This window comes from Maylandia zebra, linkage group LG10 (genome assembly GCF_041146795.1).
Source record: "Maylandia zebra isolate NMK-2024a linkage group LG10, Mzebra_GT3a, whole genome shotgun sequence".
Taxonomy (NCBI): domain Eukaryota; kingdom Metazoa; phylum Chordata; class Actinopteri; order Cichliformes; family Cichlidae; genus Maylandia; species Maylandia zebra.
This window is the reverse complement of record NC_135176.1, coordinates 9,016,519-9,043,927: the sequence shown is the minus strand read 5'-3', so window position 1 is coordinate 9,043,927 and position 27,409 is coordinate 9,016,519. Positions and strand designations below refer to the sequence as shown.

The window sequence follows — 27,409 nt, the reverse complement described above, 5'->3', positions numbered from 1 at the left end:
TGTGGAAATGATGTTTTCCATCCTACATACAGCCCCATATTTATCAGCGAGTTTCCATTTTCAGCCGTTCAGCTATTTTTGTTTTTGTTTTTTTAAAACATTGGTTGTATTTGAATGTATTTTGCCCGCTGTGAGGAAAGCAAGAGCACAGCCTGACTCATGAAGAAGGATTGATAAGCTGGATAACTGTGCTGAGTAACACCTGGAACTCCCCCAAATCTGGAACATGGCCCTAGGCCAAATCTCCCGCAGTGAGCGTGAGACTCATGCAATGGACTCTAATCTGACACACTCTTCCCGCACCTCCTGTTTCTCACGCTATGAATTGTTGATGTCAGTGTTGCTGTTTTGTGTGTACCAGCCTAGTCAGACACTACACTACTGCCACGGTTTCACCTGATCGAGAGCGAGCTGTCAAATTCAGGCTGGACCGTTATTAGTCTGCCCCGGTCCTCCTCTTACTGTGTTTTGTTCAGTCACGTGCATTTATGTAAATGACGTTACGCTGCACAGCTGAGAGAGCACAGACAGAGGGGAGAAAAGGGGTGACAAAGAAGCAGTGTATTCAGAAATATGAATAGTTGAATCTTTGGAAGTATTGCTGTTGCACTGGCTCCATTTTATAAAGGTCAAAATATTTGCAGGACAAAAAAGGCTCATTTTTTTCACTGAAACGGAGAAGTAAAGGTAGGGAAAGCGAAAGAACAGGAGGAGGATGTGGTAATGCTTTAATAAGCTTTTATGACCCTGTAAAATCGGGGCTTTATTCTCATTTGTTTAAATATAACTAGATCGTAGCTCTGTGGGGGAAAAAAAATGCACCGTACCTGCTATCATTTTAACAACCGAAACACTCAAGAGGAGAAAATTTGTCTTGTTGGTGCAAGCACCAAAATGCTCTTTTCCTTCTTTTTTGTAATATTCATAGCCTGAGCTTGTTTATCTTGTAAAATTCAGCTTATAATTGCAGTGCCTCTTTCTGGGATGTTCTTTTTATAACTCGGCCCAAATTTCACTGTGGTCTTTCCCAGACTTTGAGCGTTTCCTTTTAGTGACATTTGACGTGTCTGCATTTTATCTTAATAGCACACACACACACACACACACACACACACACACACACACACACACATATATATATATATTAGGGGTGCAACGATATTCGTATCGATATTGAACCGTTCGATACAGTGCTTTCGGTTCGGTACGCATATGTATCGAACAATACAACATTTGTAATTTATTTTATCAACTTTCCTTCTGACGATGCTGTCTGTGTGGAGCGCTCAGTGAATCTGCGTTCGACTACTCCGCCTAGGCTGCACTGTCGAGCACTGTGAATGACATGCTGGTCAGTCACAGGAGCTCGTTCAGTGAGAGACTGAGATTACCGAAAAGCACCACTGAACGACACAGGAAATCATTCCTGCCTGTGGCCATCTCCCTGTACAACGCATCCACTTAACACACTGTTTGCTGCTACAACTACACATGTTTCTTTTCCAACTATTTATTTATGAGTGACTTATGTATGTATGTATGTATGTATATATATGTATATATTGTACTATTCTTAGTTAGTGTATTGTCTGTCTTGTCTTAATGTTGGTTTAAAATGGAGCACTGTAACAAAAAATAATTTCCCCCAGGGATCAATAAAGTATTCTGATTCTGATTCTGATATATATGTATATGTATATGTGTGTGTATATATATATGTATATGTATATATGTGTGTGTATATATATATATATATATATATATATATATATATATATATATATATATATATATATATATATATATATATATATATATATATATATATATGTATATGTATATGTGTGTGTATATATATATATGTGTGTGTGTATGTATATATATGTATATATATATGTGTGTATATGTATATATATGTATGTGTGTGTGTGTGTGTGTGTGTGTGTGTGTGTGTGTGTGTGTGTGTGTGTGTGTGTGTGTGTGGAGGCATAACAGAAAACAACTTTAAGCTAATATATGAAAATGGCTTATCCTTTCAAGTATCCTTGAAAGGATTTCAAAGCTGAAATTGCTCTAGAGATGCATCAATCGAACTTTTTCCAGTTCCGGTCTGATCCAGCTCGGCTTATGATATCTGCCGATACCAAGTAATGATCCAATACCAGGATTAAATTAATAACATGCAGTCCTCACTTTGAGGAAGAGACTGGAAATCATTCTTTTTTGTTTCAGGCAACGTCAGGTTCAACTTAAACACTGATTTTTTCTAACGTCATAAAATAAAATGTAGTAAATAAATGCATCAGCGAGCATACACTTTTGAATTGGCATTTATTAGTACAACAATAAATGGCAATAAGGCAAAAACAAATAAAATTAAAGTATTTTTTTTTCCTGCAGATTAATTTGCACTGGTGTCATTTCAAGTCAAGTCATCAACCTGCCATTTACAGTCACAGTAGCTTCTCCTTTACTTCTCTCTTTCTTTGCACACTTAATTTTACTGCTTCCAAAAGCATTCAACAAAGGCCACACCAAACGTAATGACAGTGAGAGTGAAAGCAATGTCCTCTGAGCTCTTCAGCTGTTTGAATTCTTTTAACTGAAAGAGTCAAAAGATTTAACTGAAATCTGCAGTTAAATTAATAAGTATTGCAAACATATACATAAAAGCTGCTGGTGGAGCCACAGTGAAATCTGAAACAACAGGTAACTGAATTGAATGGTTTAGCCACTGAATATCTGGTCCAGCTTTTTCAGTCAGGATTTGACCAGGATATGATCCAAATATCAGTGCATCCATACGCTACACTTATGTGGGTTCTCACAAAGTCAAGTAGATCCGACTAATGTATTTTGAGAAAAGCAAAGAGCACTCCCATATGGACACACACAGATTACAGCCATCCGAAAACCTCCCATTGCAACCCTGTCGACTACTTGTTTCATTTCAGCTTAGTGTGAGAGTCTCCACTCATTAATGGATAAACTAGTTTCTCTGTTATCCTCTGCTCTTTGTTTCACCTTGTCTTTTTCATAAAATGTGTATGTGCACACAAAATGTACTAAAAACATGAGAACCCACTTTAAAACAACTTCCCCAGCCATTCTTCACTTTTTGTCCCCACATTTCATTCTCATTGCTGTGGTATCAAATACAGTGGTGTTTTTTTTTTGTTGTTGTTGGTTTTTTTGTACCCTGAGTATTGGTGTCGTGAGAACTCATACTACGGAGGAATGCTTATAAAAGACATCTTATCCTCACATTTTTATGCCGCGAGAAAGCGCCATTTTTTAATATGCAGGGTTAATGTTGGCAAGGGGTAGATTTTAACCCCCTTGGTACTTTTTCTTAACCTAATCAAGTAATGTTAAGTGCTTGAACCTAACTGTCAACTTCCAAATGGCATTTTGCCACAGCGCACCAACACCAGAAAACGCCTTCTGGATATATCTGCAGTGCTGGCACAAGTACTTGTCCCTAGTAATAATACCTGCCAGCTGTAAAAAGTGAACTTGTGCACCTTTGTATTCAAGACAAGAAGCTATTGCAGTTTTTTTTGTATACCACATTGAATTATGTTGATGTTTGGGTTATGCTTATGACTACTCTAATGCCTATATGCTTATTTTATAGCTAATTAGTTTTTTATTCTTACTCTGAACACCAATAGAGTGCCAAGTCCTGTAAAACCACAAACAAGTGAATAAAGCTATATAAGGTGGAGAGTGACAGCATGAGTTGGGGTATACTGTACTTTAATTCAACAGACAACCAGAGATCAGGTTTTATCTTTTTCTTACAAGTGTACTCCAACTAAAATATTGTTAATGCAAAATATTTTTTTTCCTCTGTTATTCAGCATCCAGTCCATCAGAAATGATCAGTATTTTAACACACTCAAAACCCTTGAAGTATCAGAATTAACCCCACTTACCCTCACAGTGCACACCTTTGCCACAGTGCAAAGTTCAGGCCAGAGGCTAGGTGGCCTGGCTGTGCAACTGTGAACCTGTGTTGGTCTTTAAAATACTGAGCTGTCAGTAGGAGTCAGCTGAGGTAGTTTGTTCTGCTCACCACTCAATGGACATGTTTCATTGGCACCTTGCTGGAGGTCAGCAGCAACCTGCAGCCAGAACTGTGGGGGTCAGGCCAGGCTACCTAGGTTTAGCTGGAGAGTGAATTACTCTGTAGGCGGGGCAGGTGGGCTGAGCTGAGGCTTGGGGCTGAGATTGTGGCCCAGCAGTATTTCTGAAGTGCGTGTGTGTGGACTGCATGGAGAAATCCATTTGACCAGTGTCACACAGCACAGTTTATACGCCTGGTGTGGAAGAGCTGCTTGGAACTCTTTTCTCCACAGATTCTTCAACCAATAACTATTCTGTAGGCTGCCATTGAAGGATTAGGACTAGAGCTCATCAAAGAAAATAGCCTGGTCAGTGTGACGTGCCATTTTAAAGTGGCTGAATATTTTAAGAGAGTCCTCTTCCTCAGAGGAAATGAAATACAGACAAAGAGTGGAGAGCAGGAGGTTTTTGTTTGCTTCTGCCAGTGCTTAGGGGCAGAGATGGAAGATTTGGAAATGTGAAGTAGATTGTTAGGGAGTGAGGCAGTCGGGGCCCATTTTCACCGCAGCTGAGGCCTCCACTAGCCACAAGCAGTTTATATAATTCCAGAGATGATAGAACAAAATATCTTCCACCACACAAAGATTTTACTCCCTTCTCTTCCTCCCAGCTTTTTTATATCTCTTCTGCTTTGCTCCAGTCACCTCCTATCAGCGCTCACTAGCAGCATCAAGGACAGTACAAAGGATTGCAGCATCAGTACTCAGAGACAGGCACAGTGCAAAACCATGTAAAAAGTAGCCTTTTACAGGACACATAGTCGGGATCATTGTGCTTGCTCTGCCATGCATCACCTGCTACTAAATGATTGTGTATTGTGGGCTCAGTGGATGTGCGTCTACGTAACTTGGTGCTGGCTGGTCAGGATTGCCTAGGAGCTATATCCACGCCATGGAGAATGAGTTGGTTGAGCTGTGCTACTGAGCTCTTCTGAGCATGCTTAAGAGCTGGGAATTATTCCACTCATTTCTGGGTTCCTGTGAAGCATGACAAAAAAACTGAAGTGCTTCATGCTCACCCAATTCCCTTCCTGAGAGGAGCCGAGAGGCTAGGGGTTTAGAAGTCGTTGAACAAACACTCACCATGATGAACATTAATTACATCAATTAAGTGGACCACAGCCATTGTCTGGGGTGCCTAAAACCCCGTGTCAAAATGCATTGACAGACCCCAACAAAGAGATACAGTGTGTGTGTTTGTGTGTGTGTGTTGCTTTATGATGCTCCTTTCACAAGTTAGAGTGGTTTGATCGGTAGTTCTTACCATAAGCCATAACTGCGAGATGCCGTAACTGCGGTGGTTCTTGTTACTCGTTGATGAAATTAAAATTTTCCTTTTATCATGCACACAGCTTTTCCACTACTAATTCATCACTTTTCACCCTCTATGCTTGATAGATGGCAACAATCTATCTAAGCCACTCGGACACCTCAAAGTTAGTTTTGTGTGTCCATAACAATCCCTGGTCCAGTGTCTGTGATCTTTTGTCCATCTTTTTATTGGTTAGTCTCATATATGGATATTTCTATGTATCCAACATCATGAAGTCTTCTCTTCAAGTGAACTGCTAAGACTCCTGTTTTATGGGCAGTCTTTTAAAAAGCTGCCAGAGAGTCCAGAGATGGACTTCTCATTTTGCTTAGTTGTGCAATGGTACCAGTGCCAGTTTGCATTGTCCAAGAAGGAATATCCTTCTTTTCTCAGGGCAAAAATACTTAGAGTATATAGTTTTTCTAATTATCACATTAAAAAATGATTTGGTAAACTTGGATTAGGGACATAGACTGCACGCAAAGATGGCTATGTCTTTATATAAAGCTTTAGCTTCCAGGTCTAAAAAAGAAGACCATATTCAAGTGCTACAAAATGTACAAGTGCCTTTCTTGTAATGGTCAGCAGGGGACGAATCCTCTGGTTGCAAAGCAATGAAACAAAAATAAACAAAAACTCCCCCAAAGGGGGGATGGGGTATTAATTTATCTCCCTCGAACTCTGGCTTAACACATTAACACATTCCAGATAATCTTATGGCCTCAGTTGCAACATTCTTATTAAGTATTACTTGTTGTTGTTCATTTTTTTTTAATGCTGGGTGCCCATTAGTGGGCTTGACATCTCAAAACATTGATCATTCTTGATGAATGATTCCATGAATGATTAATTGTTTCTTTATAAAAATGTGCTGTTATTATTTATAGAAAAAAATAGGTTGTTTATACATAACTCTTTGTGTTTGAGTTGAAGTATATTCTATACATGTTCAGGCATAATTAGCATTATTTACAGATTTAAATCAAATATCTATATTGACTTTGATGCTTAGATCTGTTTAGATTTAGCAATTCTCTGTTAGTGTGTGAAAAAGATGTTTAAGCCCTGTATTAGTCTATTAAGACCTTGAGATTGTTTAAGTGTGAATTATGTTGATATTTGTTTTAAAGTAAATCATGCTCATATTACATAGTTTGATATAAACAAATACCTAATAAAAGTGAGATAATACACAAATCTAGTCTTCCATAAAGTGTGACAGACTAAAGTTACCTCAGCAGCAGCAGCAGCAGCTCACAGCATTTCGAATGACACAGAGAGCTGAACACTGCATGGTGTGCTGACTTTTTAATAGGGAAGAGAGTCCTTACTGGCTTCCTCTCATGGGAAAACTGACATTCTTGTCCGGGAGGTGAACAGCAAAAGGCTTAAATGTCTAACAGCCAAGATACTGCCAACAGCAAGTTGAATTCATATTTCTGAAGACACTGACTGCCCGATGACCTTGGTACTGAGGCCAAATGATGCACACTTACAGTTGCTTTTTGTGCAACTGCAGTGACCCTCATGATTAACTTTGTAACACACTGAATTGTGTCTCTATGACGCTGCATTTGCGGTACTTACATGATTAAACAAACTTGCTGTCAGTTTTTCTAGTATGCGGCTGAATTCATATTTATGTGGTGCTGTTATTGCCAGTGTAAATAAAAGACCGCTTAAACCGTTTCCATGATTATATATTTAATTAAAGCTGCGGTTAAACATTTATTTTCACCATTGATTAATCTGCCACTTTTATTTTTAATTAATGATTTCTCCTTTTGTCTGTAAAATGATAGGGGGCTTGGAAAAAAATGCCCCCTCATAATTAGAGGCAGAGGTGACTGATTGCTTATTCTGCCCCCCCAAAAAACAAAGTCAATCAATCAGTTTATTAGGATATAAAACAGAGAAAAGCAGAAAGAGCACTCAAACGTGAGACGTGAGAACCAGTGGACAAAAGTGACACAAATGAGTAATCACTAATCCATACAGTCACTGATTTAATTTTTACTGACTACTGGATAGCTAATCTTTTCAGCTTGAATATTAATTGCATTAAGTGTTCAGGGATAGACTGCTCAGTGAGAATTGTCAGTTTTTCCCTGGATTACTTCTTTGTAACAAAATATGCAACACAAATATGCAATGTCTTCTCTTTTGCAGTGGTTGTGACCTCTGAACTTGCAGTGTCTATCTAGTTGAACACAAGAAACCTGTGAAATATATTTAGCTTCTGTGAAAAAAAAAATCTCGAATCAAACTAAACTGAGTACTGTTCTGAGTTGAGTTGATGTGACATATAAGAAGCTGCAGTTTTAGAGTATATTCCTCCATTTATGATCGACCTTCTCTTCCTCCTCTTCGTCTCTCCCTGCTTCTGCTATCGTATCACTCACATGGCCACATTTCAAGAGATGGAGGTTCCACAATGATTAGCTACATTGTTTTCCCACCATGTGTGAATGAGAGAGATGGAGAGAGCCAGGGGGCTGGGTGGGTTGTTGTGGGTGGGAAGGTAAGGTGCGCAGAGGGCCTGTTACCAAAAACCCCCACAAAAAACACATTATTGTAATTGGAAGTTAAAATCCCATTTGTTTTCCCCTCTAGTGCTTACTGTCATGACTAGGGGGGAGAGGGGAGCGGGGGACTTGTTTTAAAAATTAACATTTGGTATCAATGTCGGGTTCACGCAAGAGAACATCAACCTTCTGAAAAGGGTGCCACTCAAAGCAGCTGAAGTGGGGGAGATGATTTACTATAGGAAAAACACGTTTTGGTTCTGATACACAACCACAGCCACTCGGTGTCTTGTCTGTAGCCTCTGGTTCAAAGGCGAATGTTGCTTTATGAACATGATAGTTCATTTCGCATTCATATCTTCACGATGTAAACTAAACGATGTAAAAAGACATTTTTTAAAAAGGACCAGCAAAAGGGGCACAATCACAAATATGCCTTGAGGGGCTATGCAGTCTTCATCACATGTGACATTCTCTGTTCTAAGACCCTCACAAAGCCAAATAAACTTCTGAATGAGACATCTTTCCATAAGTTGCTTGAGGTACATCCAGTAAATGGCACATGAACAGAAAGCAACATATTAAACTCGTGATTTTATCATATTTGGGATAAGCATGAAAAAAATCTATATGAAGAATATGATCTTGGATGATCACTTCTAGTTATCTAGAAAAACACACAGGAGCTAAGCTACATCACTTTCTCTCCAGGATAAAGCATGGCAAGAAGACAAACAAAACAAATGACCAAAAGGCAAAACATAAGCCCGCCATTCACACCCACAGTAGAAGGAAAGAAACACACATAGGGAAAAAAGAACAACATGAACACACAGGAATGAGAGAGTAGCTCAGTAACTGATTCTCCTGCAGGATGAAGACTCAGATCCACAACAGCTAGGCTGAAGCACCAACATCCGCGAGTGAGAGAGAGCATATAATCCAGTAGTTTCCCTTTCTGAGGTTTCTCTCAAATTTTTTGCTTTCTTCCTGTGTGTGTGAGGCTAAACTATACAAGTGAAACAAAAAACACTTGACTTGGCTTGTTGTAATCACGCAGTAGAAGGCAAAACTGTAAAGTTTGAGGTCCCTCATACTGGTGCATGTTCAGGGACAGGGAGGGGGCAGCAGAGACCCAGAGTAGATTTGGAGGCACCGTAGTGTAAATAACAGTTAAAAGCAACTGCAGGCTCCTGACTCTGCCTCCTGCCCGAATGAAGATTCGAATTATGTTACTGAGTTATCCCTTGCTTGACAACTGCTGGTTTGGGTTTAAAAGGTCAGCTGGAGGAGTTCTTTGAGTTCACATCATTATCTGTCTATCTATAATAACACAGTAATCACATATATATAGTGGCATTGTTATCAGTGTTACCTCCTCAATGTTTACACTCAGTTGAACCTCTCGCAATGTATATATCTTCAAGGTCAGCTAAAGCTTGTGCTTTAAACCTTTGTATAGATAATTTGAAACACATATTTGCATCCATATTTAGAAAAGTGCTGAAATGTGTTCAGTGCATATAGTACAACAGAGCCCGTTTCGTATGACCTACTATTTTAAAGTATGTGTTTTAGAGTAATTTTGTATTTCAAAATGTGAATGGATCATCTTGGAACGAGATTTATTCCATCTCTCTTCATGTTAAATGACTTCCAAAGCTCCAGAAAGGCAAGCTGTGCCTCATAACCCCAGAGTGAGTTTTTGATATCCAGTCATGTTTGCAATATATCGTCTAGGAAATTTGTTAAATGTCCATAACGTGCTTGCTCAAATGTCCCAGATTTGGCCAAAAGCAAGCATCTAATTAGCATAATATTCATATTTCTGAAAAGCTCTTAAGAGCACTTCTGGCATTGTCCATTTCTCTTATTTGCCTCTTATTGCTATAATGTTTGCTTAATGCCTGGCCTGTGCCTAGCGATCGCATGCTGTGCTCATTGTGAATGCAGTGTGAATGTGCTGTTTGGGTATGGGCCCATGCATCTCCAGGGCCCTATAATCAGCTCTAAGCTGCTTCTATCAATCTTCATAACTGTAGTGGGTTGAGGAGGGAAGTGCAGCTAATCAGCTCTAACCGGCCCCATGTTCAGCTTGACTGTCACTGTTATAGCAAGGCCATATGCAAACATTGTCCCTTACATGCGTGTCCCTTACTCACATCTTGGCCATCTCACAGGGCCATTCCACAGATGGCCGGCTCTAGCTGAAGTCAGGTTTTGAAAGGGCCTGTGACTTTCACTGAATAGCTGTTAGTGTAGGTTAATATAGGAGTGGTGGCCCTGCAGCGGTGGCAATCACAGCTCTGATCAGAGCCGGGCTTCAAAGACGTCTGTGCAAGTTGAAGCCAGAGTTGTCATTAGCTTCTGCCCTGTGCTTGACAGCCCTTCCCCTCCCCCCCAACTCCTTCTTCCTGTCTCTCTCTCTCATTCTTCGTCTTTGTCTCCCTCTTATTGCTCTCATTTTCTGCCCATGTGCAAATGGCTACTGTAATCCTGGGCCTGGGCGCTCTGGCCTGTCACTCCACATTTGCACTAAGCATCTTTCCTTCTCTCATCTCCTTTGCCCTAATTGTATTGTAATAAGCAATTACAGATCTATTTATGCACACTAGATCTGAGATTGGGCCACTTTTTAAGAGGCTGTATAGGGGAGTGGAAGTGGACCGAGCGGCGCCCCCTCACCCTGAACTTACAGCTGGGACAAAGACGGCACTGCTGCTAATCGCTCGGCTTTCCCTGTTTCTCTCGCTGATGTTCTAATCCCGCATTACTATCTGGTGCTCTCCTTCTGTTTTCTATCCTGTGCAGAATGCCCTCTAAAGCAAAAGTGATTGTGCTGTTGTTTGTTGTTTATTGGCTGTGTTTTCTCTTTGTGAGTCAGCTCTAGTGATGCAAATGAACAGAGGCAGTGTTTACCTGGACTGGCCATGTTTTCCCTGCGTGTGTATGTTTCTGTGTGTGTGTGTTTGTGTGAGTGCGTGCGCGTGTGCATCGTGCCTGCACAACGTCTAGGCCTTTGATCATACTACATCGCATTGACAGATGCTCTCTGGTGCTTTCTGGTTGCTTATGAACGAGGCCACAGTCAGGATCTGAATGCCAGTAATTATATCTTGCTGTCTTGCTAGAATGACAAGAATTGTGTCTTATACAACAAAGTGCGATGGCTTTTTTTCTATCTGTCCCATTATTTTTAGGTATGAGAAATGACATCGAAATCCCGTGTCTGTTTCCTCCCCGTCTGGGGCTCTGTGTTTACAGCTGTTTGCGAGCCTGTATATGTGAGAGGTTAGGGCCATGATAAAGGCTTACACCTTGTAATCATAGCTGGATGTGTGATCTCAGCGACCTGCCTGCGAACTGGCTTGGAGAATGGTGTGCATGCGTCGTGTGTTTGTGTGTGTTGAAGAGGAGTGGGCGGTGACTGATGCCAACCAACGACAAATTTGGAGTATAAGCTAAAAGCAATCATCAGAGTTAAGAGAAAGAACTGGGTATTGTTTAGAGATTAGATTGGTTATGTGAATTTAATTTGGTTTTTTAAAGGTGTTCTGGGTCAGGTATTCAGGTATGAGGACATTTCGATATTTTTTGTAGAGTATACTTGCAAATCGCTAGTTGTTACATTTGAAATATTCTTACAGGGAAGAACTGCTGTCTAAGCCACAATTCTGTAGCTGACGTTGAGTTGAACACATGATTATGTCATCACATGAATGTACCTTCCTGTTGTGTCAGCCCAAGGCTGAAGGTCCAACTCACAAATCTTTGCATGCTGTTTTCCACCTGACCAGAAGACAGGATTCATTTATCTAAAATTAACACATTTAAAATAAATTTATTATTGTTATTTATTGATATATAAACATAAAATAAACACATTATTATATAGTAAACATAATATTCCTGATAAAATCAGTCAGTCTAAATTACGAACACAGGCATTGGCTCTCTCCTCCATCATTTTCCTCCCTCAGTCTCTTGTTGGCTGCCTGCAGCTACCGCTGCCAGAGAGCTAGCAGCTAGCAGCTAAGTTTAGAATAATTTACCAAATTGACAGCTGCAAATTAGCTACCAGTTTGTCTCTGATAGCTTTCTTTGTTTGCAACAAATCATGTTTTTGTATTTTGTGCTGTTGTCATATGTATATATATATATATGTATTAGTAAATATAGTATTTATTACTTGCATTTTTAAGCAGGTAACAGGATAAAGGACTCACGAGTTTGAGGCTTCACCTTTCTCGCTTCTCAGTCAATGGAGCGTTGTTATATGTTGATAAACTGAATTGCATTCTGTTGCTTCCCAGTGCTTGCTAACTGCTAATCAAAGCTTGGATAGCTTGCCTTGTGAGTGAATGGTTGTTGTTGCTCCAATAGTCACACCAGCCAAGATAACTCCCTCATCTTCAGTCACCTTCATTGGCAAACATTAAAGCACATTTAAATTGAAGTCTGACCGATTTATCGACAGGCCAATATTAGATAAATGCTGATCTTTCACAATTTGTAACGGCCACTAAAGGAAAATTTAGGAAGTAAAGAGACGGTTGTCGATTACGCGTTGACACTGCGTAAGTTGTTTTCGGAAGGGACACAGAATAACTAGCTAAACAAAAGTAAAAAATAATGATAAGTAGCATAATGATGCATAATGATATGTTAGGGAAATTTGTTTTGTGCATATCTTGAAGGCTGTCGAGATTTTAAATCGGTGACTTTTATTTTACACTTTTTTTTTTACACAAAAATGTGTAGAATTACCAGAAATATCAATCAGCAACGTTATAACATTTAGAAATAAGATTATACAGATTATAAAATAAGATTAATACAAAAAGAAATATGTTAAATGCACATATAAAGCAAAGAGTGATTGCTTTCCAAGGATTATATAGCAATAAATGAATTATTGTCAGGGCTTTACTATGTGTACTGAGAGAGACTGTTTGAATTGGGTGTTTTAGCAGCAATGAGGGAGTCTCTTTCAAAAGAGGGTGTGGATTTGATAACATGACAAAATAAGTATACTACAACAAGTTTTTTGAATTAAAAAGAAAAACAACAACAACAAAAGATGCCAGCATGTCAAGTTTCTTGTAAAACTGTTTTAAGGAGTTCTACTCAGAGGACCAACATATGGGAGGACAGAATGGAAATTTATGCAAATAGGTGCTGCCCCTGATTCATCACTGCAGACTGACCACGGTGGCAGAGGAAATTGAGTCTGAAATTTTACGTCTGGGAAAAGCAAGTGTAAAATCTGCAGCGGTGTTTTTATTGCACGCATAGTGGACAGTTAGGATTGGAACAATGAGCAACAGAGACACACAAAGACATGCACATTAAAAAATGTATTATGAAGTTATTTCACTGGAGCTCTCGTTTATTTATATTACCTTTCTGTGTCCTCTTCTTTAACATAGATGTGGGGGGGGGGTGTTAATAGCTCATAGCAGCTTCAGTCCCGTTTAAGTTCCAAGTTAGACCCTACATCTTCCACACGGATTTTTCCCAACTTATTCAATCACTGATGTTTTTGTTGAGATTAGGACATTTGACTGTTGCTTGCAGTCCCAAACGCACCATCTCTACAATCAGTATTCAAAGTGCAGCAGAAGGATACTAATCTCTAAAATTGTCCAGACATGCACCACACGCATCACAACAATCAGACACTAGACTTCATGGCACTTAATGCAAAGTGCAGCTGTGCTCATAGTTAAAAAAACCCTGGTAAATAAATAAACTGCAGGGAAGCCAAATTTTGCACTCATTCTAAACTGTGACCGAGTCAGTAAATATTCCCACAAATACTGACATAGGTTTATGTGGTAATTAATCCATTAGATATATGTTTTTAGAGTGTTTTATGAATTAAAAAGTATGAAAACAGCACTCAAAGTATGGCAGAGTTTTAAATAACCTTTTTCGCGCTTTAAAGCGCTGAAAGACGGGGCGATTTTCATGCTAGAAAAAAAGGCAAGGACATCCATCAATAATGTGCGAATAAACACTATTTTCCTCCCTTCTTCTCACCATAAATGTTATCAGCTTACAATTTTTCCAGTAAATATATTACCTGTCTTTGTCGCCATCTGTCATTGCCACGCCTCTCTGAATAGAATTTAAGACAACATGCTTAAAACATCAGAGCCGGATTGTCAAGATTTGCATAAATACGTTGCACTTTTTTTCTGCCTTCTTCTCCTCTACTTTTATATTGTTTCACACTATATTAATCTTCTCTCATATCCTACTTGGAGAGTTAATAACGTTCACTCGTTGCCATTGCATTCTTTGTTTTGCGTGCGTGTTCAAAACACTAATAGCTTTTTTGTAGGTGCAGCACAAAGGCTCTTTGAATTGTGTTTGCTGCCACAGGTAGCAGTCTTAAATTTTCCACAAATAACAATAATGTTGGATACTACAATATCAGCTACAGGCTTATCTATTCAGGTTTCCTTGACACTCGCAGCAGCAGTAGCAGCCCATGCTTTTATAGTGCACACTTAAACCAGGAGCCAAATGTTATAAAGGATTTGCAATGAGATACATTGTTTACACTTACTGTGGATACAAAGAATGTCATTATATGTCTTCACAGTGAAACAGTCTGGTCTTGAGTGACTTTGTGCGGTATGGCTTAAAAGATATGTTCCAAGTTGCTTTTTCTGTCTTTTTTTTTTTTTTGAGTCAGAGAACATGTTTAAGGAGAGGAAACTGTCTTTGTTTTTATTGCCTATACTGTGTGTTTGTGTTTGTGCGTCTCTGTGGCCAAGTCCTATCCTCCAGCAAAGAAAAGTAAATTCATTTCTTAATTTAAACATTAAAAAATATATTTGTTTCCAAGTGGAAAATGGTGATTATGAATGGCATGTATCACTTCTAGTTAGCTTTCCTAAAACCTTTAATTGAGTATCATACAAAAGTGATTAAGAGAACTTTGCACAAATTCAGAATTTATTAAACATAAACATTCAATTTAATGTCAAGTACTGTTGCATTCACTGCGGGTCCAATTGAGGACTGAGGATTGCCAGACCCTCTGCAGCCCACTTCCACGTCCCTTTTTGTTGGGTTGGTCTCCTTGCAGAATAATTGAGTGTGGCAGCAACACGTGTGCCTGGTGTCCCAGTGCTATTTCAAATACACCTTCTTGGGTTTTACTTGCTGGGGGATTCCTCTTTCAGACACCCGGTTGGTTTTGGTGCTTTTGGCTGTGGTTGATGCATCATGCATTAGTATATTGGCTTGGCTTGGCTTCTCTTGTTGACATGGAGGTTTGTCCAGTTCTTCTCTTGTGATGGAGAGATATTAATTCTAAATAAATCTCCCTTTTGTCAAACTGATGAATGGAATTTGATATTGTATTATGCAATTCCAATATTATTCTATTGGTTTTTGTAATACACTTGGCCTTTAGCATAAGTTTGTGTTATGTTCCATTAGAGCTGGGCGATAGAACGATAACGATATGTATCGCGATATAACTTTTACTCGATAGAGAAATTAAGCTATCGCGATAGACCTCGCCGCTCTTGTCCTCTTAAAAAAAAAAAAAAAAAAAGGTCAGCCAATCCAAATTAAGTAGCGCAGAGCCGAACCAATCACAGCCGCAGCGTCACGTCGCGTGACTTGTTACGTACCGCACAAGTGCCAAGCCGCACGTGTGTTTGTTTGGGAAGCAGCCAGCGCGTAATGGAGGAAATGAGTGCGCCGACTAGAAAAATCAACCGAGCGTGACCGAAGAGAAAACAGATGATGGTTCCAATGCCGGAGAGATTGTCGAACGGAAGAGCCATAGAAGTTCCGTAGTGTGAAGGTATTTCGGCTATTTCAAGTCTGACAAAAAATAGAGTAGCGTGCACTGCAAATTGTGCCGAAAGCAAGTCTGGAAATACAATAAACTGGTGCATGCGTCACACTGTGCGCCACGTTATTGTTTCGGTGAAATGAATTTCTACAATACTGTTACTGTTAATTCTACTCTCTGCAGTGTTTAAATGCTTACATACCGTATACACACAGTTACTGTCCCTCCACACATACGACTCGGTTCTGCTTCTATGCCCCAGCTTTGTTTACTTTTTCCCACCGAGGCTTCTAGACTTCTGATTGGCCAACATTTCTGCACGGTTAGGAATCTAGCGCCACCTGCTGCTTTGGCATGTTCATAGCAGCGTTTTCCTTCATTTCTGCCTTTATGTGTGGACGGGATTATTTTTTAAAACGAAAACGGAAAATCTCCGTTTTCAAAAATACCCGTGTACGTGTGGACGTAGCCTCAGTCTCTGACTGGAAGCGCTAATTCGTCATTCGGCTTTTGTCAGACTAAAGTAACTGTTAAAACTGTTTGAAAAGCTCAGCTATACAACAAGGAGAGATTGAGAATTTCCTTTTAGTTCTCAGTTTATTTGATATTGACAAAAGTTAGTCAGTTTTGTCTGTTCTTCTGTAAAACAAACTAAGATTTATTTTTAGAATTAATATTTTGTTTCTAAGTGGAATTGACAATTTAGTCTGTTTCGTTTGTTCTATTTTGAAACTTAAACGCTTTAGCGGCTGCCTTTTGTGTAGTTTGCAATATTTGCCTTTATTTATCTGAAAAAGTCTCATGTTCCTTAAGTACATCTACCCTGTTGAACTTATTATGGGAAATAAATATTTAAATAAAAACAAGCTGCTGATTATTTCACATTTTACTTGTAAGCAACGGCACATTTAAATCTTACAAATATAGTTATTTGGCTTATATCGTGATAGATATCGTTATCGCCTGAAATGAAAAAAACATATCGTGATATGAAAAAATCTCATATCGCCCAGCTCTATGTTCCATCTACACTGGCATCAATTCAGGCTTTTTGGGCTTCAGACTAAAGTTATAACAGTAAAAATACATAGAGTGCAGTACACAAAACAGTTTTAAGTGCTTTTGGAAAACTACATGTGAATAAAACGGCTTTTTAAAAAATAAATAAATAAAATGTGGATTGACAATGACAGTCTTTTTTTTTTATGTATTGAAGTACCCTGGACAATGAAACGTTGTGTTCCAGTGATTTACAGTTGAAGGATTGCTATTTTAAATGCTCCGTTTGATATCCAAAAAAATATGATTAACTGGAGGGCCAATCTAAATGCAAAGTTCTGAAAAAAGATTGATATTGTCAATTTGAGTTGTGCTTTTTATTAAAATCGAGATTCCATTATGTGACCCCCCCCCCAACAGTTACAAAATGAAAACCAGTCTCTTTCTAACTTATAAAAATATTAAAATAGTCCAGGGCTAGTCCTCATTACTAAAGTGAAGGCACAGTGAGATAGCTTCTGCCATTTTTTTTCTTGATGACCTCACAGAAAAGGTCATGCTGTTCTTAGAGGTATATGGTTAGTCATTTGGTTCCGTCTGTCTTTGTTTAAAACTGCTAACAGGTGTTGATAAGAGTGCACCAGAAGCTTTTTACTTTTTTTCCCCTTTGGTCTCCCTCTCATCTGTGGCACGCCTTCTATTACCATGATAAATGCACTAGGGCAGTAATTGTTGTAGCCCTTCGCATGCACAGCCTCGCACACTCAAGAAATTAGAAACACATCGAAGCAGAGGCACACACGAACTTTCTGATTCATGCTGATAACTCTCCTTACTGTCTCTTAGGGATGTGCGAAAATAACTGAATGTTTGAAAAATTGGGTTAAAGGAAAACTGGGTTGAAGTGTGGTCCATTTTTTAAAAGTGTCAGCTTGAACTGAATGTTGTTGAAAAAGACTTTTTAAAATACTGCAGGCAGACCGGAATGATCAGAACTTAAATGGCTTTAAATGCAGCGCAGGGAATTTTCAGTTTCTTCGTGACTGTTATTGCATAGTTTGTGATTTAGTTAAGAAAATTCCTTCGTTAACATGTAAAACGATCTGTGTCAAATTAGATGCAATTTCAAAGTCATTTCATCCAATCGACTCGATGTTAATGCTCCTGCTACATATTTTAGAAAAATAACAGCAGTTATGTAAATTGTTATGAAACGAGAAATGCATTTTGTGCTTTAAAAAGATAAATCCTAAAACAAGACAATCGTTAACAACGTTTGCTCCTTGTATCTCAAGTATGGCAGGAAAACTTCTCAACAGGACGATCAGCGTGATGAGATACAAAATTTACTGTTCGTTGCGAGCGTTGACTTTGGAGTTATGGTTTACTATGTGTCAGTACAGAAGAAGAAAACAAACAAACAAAAGAAGAGATGAGTCTTTTACTTTTAAAATTAGAATTGGGCTAATTAAAGAGCTCAAATGCTGCATGTTGCTAAGGCTTCTGACACTTCGGGATTGCAGGGTAGGCTGACCCGAGGACATATTTTAGCAAACCAGACATCTTGTACTGAACAGTGCAAGATGAATAGACGTGCTGTTAAACCCCAACTGTGAACTGTGATTGCAACAATCCCAATTCTGTGTTGTTCCTTGTTTACTATGCCACATGTCAGCGTTGGTGCTCCAGTTGCTAGTGGAACAGCTATAAAAGCATGGAAGAAGCAAAGACTCATCAGTTAGGCAATTTCACATCAACAATGTCAACACTCTTTTTTTTTTTTTTTGGTATGTTTACGTTAATTCTTGTCTTAACTGCAAAACACGGCAATGTCCCAAAAGCTCAGGCGATAACAATTCCCTCTTCTCTTGCTCTAACCCTCAAAATGTTCAGTGTAATACTTGGTGTGAAGGCTTTGTTGCACTTAAGGTAACATAATGTGTTGTCATCAACTCAGTTAATGGCATTTTCACTTCATCTGTCTGTATTTCTGAGGAGTGAGGAGGTAGATTTAGATAGAATCCAGCAGAAACTTCTAAATGTCAGTAGACAATGCAGACTGTAGAAGGACTGTGGAATGAAACAAGAAGTACAAATTAAATTGGTGACTTACTCACACTTAAATTTTTCAATTTATTCATCTTGGTTTCATTGCAATTATTTATTTTTACTAATAAATACCAGTAAATTATATTCGATCAGATATAGTATCTTTTTAAGACCAATAAAATAATGATATTTCGGTATTTAAAAATCTGGCATATCGGATATATCGACACAAAACACAAACACATTTCTCCAACATTTATTATATTCAGTTATTATTGAGTCCTTATTCAGATAATATGACAATGCAGTTTAAAAATAAACTCATGGTCTTGTCACAATGAGTCGTGGATTATGGTCCGACTGCTCAAATCATCTGTTTGCTGTTTAGGTTCCAAGCACTTTTTGCCAACAAGGAAGCTGTAGAGTGCCCTCTGGTGGACAAATGATGTGGAAAATTGTTGAAGGGTGTTTCTCCCATCTCTTCATTATTTTTCATTTATTGGCTGTTATGAATGCTGATACTAATACATTGGCGTGTAGCGGATCTATCAAGCTCTATTGTCAGATAACACATGCTGGTAACTGATTCATTCATCAAAATTACACATATGCACATACAAAATATATGAGGCTAGTAGGGAAAGCAGATATAGCCTCAATTATATGACAATATTTTAAGGAAATGTACAGTAATGATATGTCTGACGACATCGAACACGGTTTTATTTGCGATTGCAGCTCATGGGTGCACTTATTAGTGCAAACGTGATGAAGGATAGTTTTCGTCCTTCTTTCAGCAAACCTGATATGATAACCTAAATGTAAGATACATTCATCAATCTAATTAATTTCCCCCTAAAATGATGGCAAGCAAGGTGTATACAAAGAGACAGCCCAGTAGCTCTGTATTGTATTGTTGTGGAAGTTCACTGTTTAGATGCGGTCTTCATATTGGTGTGTCGTGTCCTTTTCACGTAGTGCTGCATGCTCTTCATTTCAGTAGCATTATGGAGCTTCTAGGTGCCCTTCACGCGCTAAGGGATGTTACACTGGGATTCTGTGGTGTGCTTTTGGAGGGATTTTAGCTGGAGGCGCACATCTCAGGAGAGTAGCCACAGTACACAGTCGTCTCCATTTATAGACCTTTTATCTAAACACATTGAGATCACTTGTAACCCTTTGCATATCGTTGAAAATGGTTGCAAACATTAAAAGTACTATGATGTACAGCTCCGTCCCTGCTGTGTTCACTTATGTCACTTATATCTTTCCTACATTTCAAATGTATAATTAATATGATAGTTGGTGTGATAAGGAAAAGAAATCAATATAATTTCATCTTACATTATGATCTGTGTATGTTTAAAGACAAATAAGCTAACGCAGTTGATTCCAATAAGTTCACTCACTTTGCCGCTCTGGCGCTATGAGGCTTAATGCCTGTTGTCACCATGGAGAGAGAAATAAAGAAAGTAATTGTGTTGTGCCAGGGCTCAAGCAATCCTATCAGCTATTGGGCACACATGTCAGAGTATGAAGACAGGGCTGAAAACTTGACCAGTTCCTGCCTGATGGAGTGAGGCTGAAATATGAGCAGGGGAATGGGTGGCCCAGAAGGAAAGCAGGACAAACAGCTGATGTGGAGAGGCAAGCAGACATGAACATTGGCTTGTTTATTTTTAGTTTTTAGTTTTTTTATACCTAGATTGGCAATGATAAAAGTGAGTGATGTTGATAAATGCTTGCACAGCCAGTTTATCAGCAGCTGTCTGGCTGGGGGTTGCCTGCGGCAGCGTCCAAGGCTGATAACCCCTGAGGCCCGAGGCATGATGTTGGGAGGAGGAGGGGTTCAGAAGATGATGCAGCTGCTGGGTTTTGGCCAGTGAATAACCCTAATTTAGTCAGTTGATACTTTGCATGTCCGCCAGTAGTCAAGGGCTGCAAATCAGTGAATAAGAAACATCATCAAGCTTCACTGAGAGCCTGTAAAGGTTTTTACAGAGCAGCAAATAGAAGTATTAAATGAAAGCAGGGAAAGAAAACAACTCTTATATTCTCATCACCACGAGGGAAAACCCACCAGAAAAGAGTGACATCTTTACCTTTACTCTGATCTGGTGACATCTCAGACTCAGCTTGTCAGGCTCGGCTTTGTAATGCTAGACTTGACTCGGCTTTCTTCAGTCTAAGCTGTACTCTCTCATCCTCAGGTGTGCTTTGAGATTATCATTGCCACGTTGACATTAGGTGACACTGCATGTTAGTATGCATAATTTGGCTGGTACTACCTCTTTACCACGCGAACCTTCTAATAGCAATTTAACCTAAGGACTAACAGAGATACCATCTTGGAAAGCTTGACTTACGATGATTTAACTCACACAGATGAACTCAGATTTCGCTTTATAGCATGTCAAACACTGGATTTACTGATTTGTTTGTTTTTCTATGAATTGTTCAGGCTGATATCTGCAGCAATATTGATGGTCAAGAGTATTTAGACACCTGTGTGCCATCACTAATTACTACACAAGCTGTGTTTGCATATTTAAACCTGTGGCCCATTGCACATTCTCATGAAGTTGATGAAGCGCTGAGTGAGACTCGTTGCTCTTGTCAGTGTAATAAAACATCGCTGATTACATTTTTACTGGTTGAGCGTGCAGTGTCAGCCCCGGCCTCTTGTGGTTACTTTTTTTCTGGTTATTTGTTCATCTTGGCGGCATCCCCAGGCCTAAAGAAGATGCTGTGCGCTGAGCTCTTTTCCCTTCTTCACCTTTAAATTAGAGTTAAAACTGGGAAATGACTTCATTTCTTTTCCCTTTTTTTGTTTTGTAGTTGGATTAATTGAGTTGTATGATAAAACAATATTTTTTTTAAAAATCACTTGCGCAAAATTCATGAAAAAGAAACTAACTGTAGGAGAGGACCCATGTGTGGGAGGCTGTGTGCATATGTGCAGGCTATGTGCCTGTGAGACTGTGTGCACCTGGAAAGCACTTGACAGATGGTTCTTCAGCTCTAGTTGAATGTCACTTCTTTTTTTCTCAGTGTTAAGCCTCTTTCATAGATGGAAAGTGTTTCGGTCAGCATTTTGATCAAGGTAGACTCTTTCAGCTTTCTTGATTGTTTGCCGGGCATCTCCAGAGTATGTTTATCCAGCCCCCATCATTTATTTCTGTTTGATTTAGGCGAGCCGAGAGAGATCAGAGCCGTGACTTTCTCCACTGCGTTTTCTGCCTCTTTTTTTTTTTTTTATTTGTTTGTTTTGCCAGTTAGATTACAGAGCGGTGCATCAAAAATCATTATATACCACATCGTATCAGCGCGTTTTCAATCTGTAGAATGGGTTTAGTACTTTACAGAGACAGTAAATATTTTGTTTGGGTTAATGTGGTCTTCTTCAAAGTACAGTAATCTTGTTCTTTCTCTGTTTGCACAGGCCAAACTGGTACAAGAAAAACAAGCTGACCTTATAAGATGCATCATAAGTTAAAGTAAAAACCTACCATGTCTTAGTAAGGTGTTGGGCCAGCATATACAAAGAGAACAGCTTCAGTGTGCTTTGGTATTGATTCTCCAATCTCTGGAGCTCTACTGGAGGGCTTGAGCACAGTTTTTCCAAAACATATTCCTTCATTTTGGGTTTTGATCGTGGTGGTTGACAGCACCTGTTCAAAAATCTATGCCCTATGTTCAAGAATAAGGAAAAACACTGACTGTTGTTTGGGTGAAGAAGCAGAAGAAGGTACTGCAATTTCACGGCAGGATTTCCAACATCATCATACATGTCAAAACAGAAAAACTCTTTATTGCCTTGGGACAGAAAAGAGGATGGATGGATAGTTTGTATTTAATTGCAGTGATCCTTTCCTCCAAACCAGAGCCACTGGATCCTTTCACTCTGGGGTCAAGGGCTCAACTTTTCTTCTCAATGTGTCCCTATTTGTTCCAAAATTAGGTCAGACTTTCATTCCACTAGCTCGTCATTCTTCCTCTTCACATAGGTAATGTAGGGCAGTTTATAAATATTTTTAGCTCGGACTTTGGATTCCTAACAAGATAATTGATTTACAATTGTATTATTGGCAAATTCTATTTCCGAATGACTCTCTATTTTTGTCTTGTGTTCTGTTGGGGACTTTTGCCCCTCACTAGAAGCCCAAACTGTGTGTGGAGTACACATTGTAAAGGCGTGGTTAGTTTGTGTATATGATAGCGTCACGCAATACAGATTTGTCAGCTCCACATCTATGACGCAAATCTCCTGTTCTATTATATCCTGAAGGTGCTCTATTAGATTGAGATCGGGTGACTGTGAAAGCCATTTGAGTACAGTGAACTCACTGTCAGGTTCAGGTAACCAGTTCGAGATGAAAATCAGCTGAATATGAGCAAACTAAGCCAAGTCTTACAAGAATGGACATGATAAGCAGCAGGTTTTGGGGTTTAAACCATGATCAGTTTACACTAAGGGGCCCAAAATGTGCCAAGTAAATATCCCCCACACCTTTATACCACCAGTAGCCTGACCCTTTGATACAAGTTGGGATGTTTTCATCTTGTTTAGTTGTTAGCCAAATTGTGATCCTGCCGTCTTAGTATCACAGCAGAAATCGAGACTCATCAGATCAGACAACATTTTTTCCAGTTTTCTGCTGTGCACTGTTGGGGAACGGTGGGAACTGTAGCCTCCGTTTCCTTTTATTAGCTGACAGGAGTGGCACCCAGTGTGGTCTTCTGTTGCTGTAGCCCATTTCACAGGCTGTGTGATCAGAGATGCTCTTCTGCATACCTCGGTTGTAACTAGGGGTTACTTGAGTTACTGTTGCCTTCCTATTAGCTTGAAGCAGTCTGGCAATTCTTTTCTGAACTACTGATCACTTGCTAGTCTCTGTTTTTTTTTTTTTACCCATTCTCTATAAAGTCTGGTTGTTTCCTATCTGGCACCAACAACCATGCCACATTCAAAGACATTTAAATCACCTTTCTTGCCCATTCTGATGCTCAGTTTGAAGTAAACAGGTCATAATGATCTTGTCTACATGGCTAAATTCACTGAGCTGCTGCCATGTGATTAGCTGATGAAATAGTTGCAATAATGAGCAATTAGCGGTTATACCTAATAAAGTGGCCAGTGAGTATAATTAGATGTGACTCCTGACCAACATGGTTTAATTATACTGGTTTCAGAAAGTAGGAGGCATCATACAAAACCCTTGTAATTTCAAGTCAAGCAACACATGTATTTTTTCCCATAAACTATGTCTTACGTAGCATAACTGTGGACATAGTAGGGCACAGCGAAAGGGAACGTGGCTTATCTCTGTCAGTAGTTGAGGATGTGCAGCCTGGTGCCTGCAGCTCACTGTGGCTGCTCCTTCTTTGTTCCATTAGCGCCTGCCGTATTTCAAACTGCGGGAAGATGCTGAAAATGACCACTGTCTTGTTTTGTCGATGCATATTTGATGAATGATAGCCTTTAGTGCAACACTCACTGATAGACACTACATTTGCGGTGACTACTTCATAAAAAAGGCCATTTGTGTTTCGCCACTTACTGTAGATGCTTTTAATGTGAAGCTGCAGCAGAAGGAAATGTTCTGATCGCATTAGCAGCAACTAAATACAGCTTCTTTTTTTTCCTTTTTTTCTTCCGGGAAAGTCACCACAGACATGGGTGATAATACCGGGCATTGATAAATATTGCATTACTCTCAGCAGTGGGCCATAGAGCTCGATCAACACTGTGCTACCGCATTTGGCAATAGATAGATTAACAAGTGATGTTTCCAAAGTTGATGATTAATTGACCTCACTAATGCCATAACCAGCATAATTGCGAATTTTCATGATCATAATAAAAATACGTTTAGCATTCTCTTTGTACCATTAAAAGGTAGAGCTACTAGCGAGGACTGGATCAGATAATAAGCTGCAATGTGATCACCACTGAAACAGTCTGAGGTGAAAGTCCTTCTCCCTACAGTGTTAGAGGCAGCCTCTCATTGCAGAGTCAGATGAGGCCAAAGCATTAATCATAATAACATCATATCCTGCACTTAAAAGAGAAAATACAAATAACACAGACCCTTTAATACGGTTTAATTTGTTAGATGTTAAGGGGTTGTGAGTTTATGAAAACACTTGGTGTGTTGAGAAATATTGCTACATAAATATCACTTCATTTAGTTTACCAGCTAATTTTTAATTGGTGCAGCCTTGTGTGCGTGAAAAAAAAAAAAGATTTTACACTCATGCTGATGTTGAATTGTTGCCGTGATTCCCTCTTAAATTGTCTTCCTAAATTTAGCATGTAGTCGGCAGCAGATGTTTGTGCCCTTTTTGATACTGTGGGTAATAATCCTTAATATTCTCGCTGTTTGAAGCTAAATGAGGCTTTAATGCACTCTGATTCCATCTCCTAGCTCTCATTAATTGTTTTTCTTTTTTTTTTTTTTTGGAAAGTCCATAAATTATTTATTTATTTATTTTTGGTAAGATAAACAAACTTTTAAGGATGAAATGGATGAAATTTTTAATTCTCTCACAATCTGATTTGATTTGCGCGTCCGTCCGAAAAGCAATTGTGCAGAAAAGGCGCATGACTAAAATATTTTTGTTTTTCCTTCTAAAAGCTCAAGTGTTTGTGATCTTACTGGTGCTACTTTTTTTAATCGTTGTGTGAATGCATGTATTCCTGTTTAGCATCACACTGTCTTTGCTCTGTTACATCCTCCAACCCAGGTGCTGCTCACTTACTGTGTATGAAGTCTCATTAAAGGTGTTGCACAAAGCATTTGAAGCTTTGTCACTAATCATCTCCTGTCGCCCTTTTTCCTTCCAGATGGTCACAAGAACAAAGAAAATATTTGTGGGTGGCTTGTCAGCCAATACAGTAGTGGAAGACGTGAAGCAGTATTTTGAACAGTTTGGGAAGGTAAGACTTGTTTTTTCTTATCATCGCGCGTGGTGTTGTCACAATAGCCCGCACTTTAACGCTTCTCAATTCCCATTAAATGTTGGATTAACTCCGGTGTAACTTTGACCTCTTGACCAGCATCTCAGTCTTTATAGCTATCTCAAACGTTGAGCCTTAAGAGGAATCAGCAGGGCAGGTTTTTCCCTTTATCTTTACAGTTGAACAAATGAATATGTGTTTCGACAGGCAAACATCTGAAGATATAGTAGCTTCACGCAGTGCACCATGGCTGGTCAGCAACATGTATTTTACGTACAGAGCAAACAAGCAGTGACAACCAGCTGCCATGACCAAACCACCCTACAAAGAGGGAAAAAAACCTCCGAACAAAAACAAATAATGTTTTCTTTTTATCTGTGATAGCATAACATAAGAATCCAATACAACTCAGGATTGGAAATAAAGTTTCAACGGGCTATTGTGACGGCATTGGCACAGCCTTGTATTTAGCTGTCTGTTTCTTTATGCTGCTGCTTCGTGCTGTTCTCACACGCAAATCCCCCCACCCATGAGTGAGGCATATATGCACACCAATCTATACAAGGACGTATATATAGCGCTCTCACATGCTGACTCTAAAAGATGCGCGCGCGCGCGCGCGCGTGCACGCACACACACACACACACACACACACACACACACACACACACACACACACACACACACACACACACACACACAAACAGTCTTTGATACAGTGGCAGCATTTCACAGATAATTTCCCCACACTGAGCAGAGATCCATTTCCCTCATGTCATAATCCACATCAGTCAAGGTCACCTTCAGCTGATACAGTCCCTGTAACATCAGCACTTGACCTTGAGTTTAAACAATTTTAGTGAGGATGGATTTTTCATGGGCACATAATGTACCGCGGTACTGACGGAGACAAAAGAGGCCTTAGAAATTAATAGAAACTGCATTTTTTTTCTTGTTCAGAGACAATATGCAACCAGCTCTCCCCTATGAAGCCCACTGTTAGTTTCTTGACTGACAGTGAGCAAGGTGAAGGACTTTGTTTTGCTCCCTTTTTTTCAGTTGGAAGTGGCATCGAAGACCTCACCGTGGCCTGGCCTGCCATTCCAAATAAAGATGGCTTATTTGCACAATAGAACGCAGCAAGCAAATATTCAGCACGACTTTGCAATCAATGGATGTGAGAAAGGGCTCGAAATGATTTTCGACTTGATTGAATGACATAATTGACTTGATTATACAAAGTTTTTTCCCTCCTTGAGGAATCCTCAAATGCTTAGGAGGAAACAAACAAATCAGACTGATTGAGCGAGATCTTGTGCATGTTTCTGTGTGTGCTTTTATAGCCTACTTGTGCATGCTTGGATGTGTTAGCAGTACTGCTCTTGCCATGCGTGAGTGTGTCAGCGATTAAGTGTATTTATGTGGGTGCGTGATTAGGGCTGCGTGTGCGTATACGTGTGCACGTACATATGTGTGCGTACGAGCGCGTTTGAGTGCCTTCGGCACAAAAAAAAAAAGAACATCAGAGGTTGATACTTGGGGCTATGGCAGACAAGATACAGAGCAAAAAAAAGAAAGTGGTTCTCTCTGTTTTGTGTGTGTCCTTTCTTTCAGCCT

General features: G+C 39.4%; 1 protein-coding gene across 12 annotated transcripts in view; it reads left to right on the top strand.

Annotated features, from left to right (window-relative positions):
• msi2b (musashi RNA-binding protein 2b) overlaps positions 1-27,409 on the top strand; it is a 277,906-nt gene that overhangs the window by 59,460 nt on the left and 191,037 nt on the right. For all 12 annotated transcript variants that reach the window (XM_023152789.3, XM_004557380.3, XM_004557383.3 and 9 more), the window contains exon 6: positions 25,679-25,771. In XM_023152789.3, the coding sequence (XP_023008557.1) occupies positions 25,679-25,771 (93 nt within the window). The remainder of the gene's footprint in view (positions 1-25,678; positions 25,772-27,409) is intronic.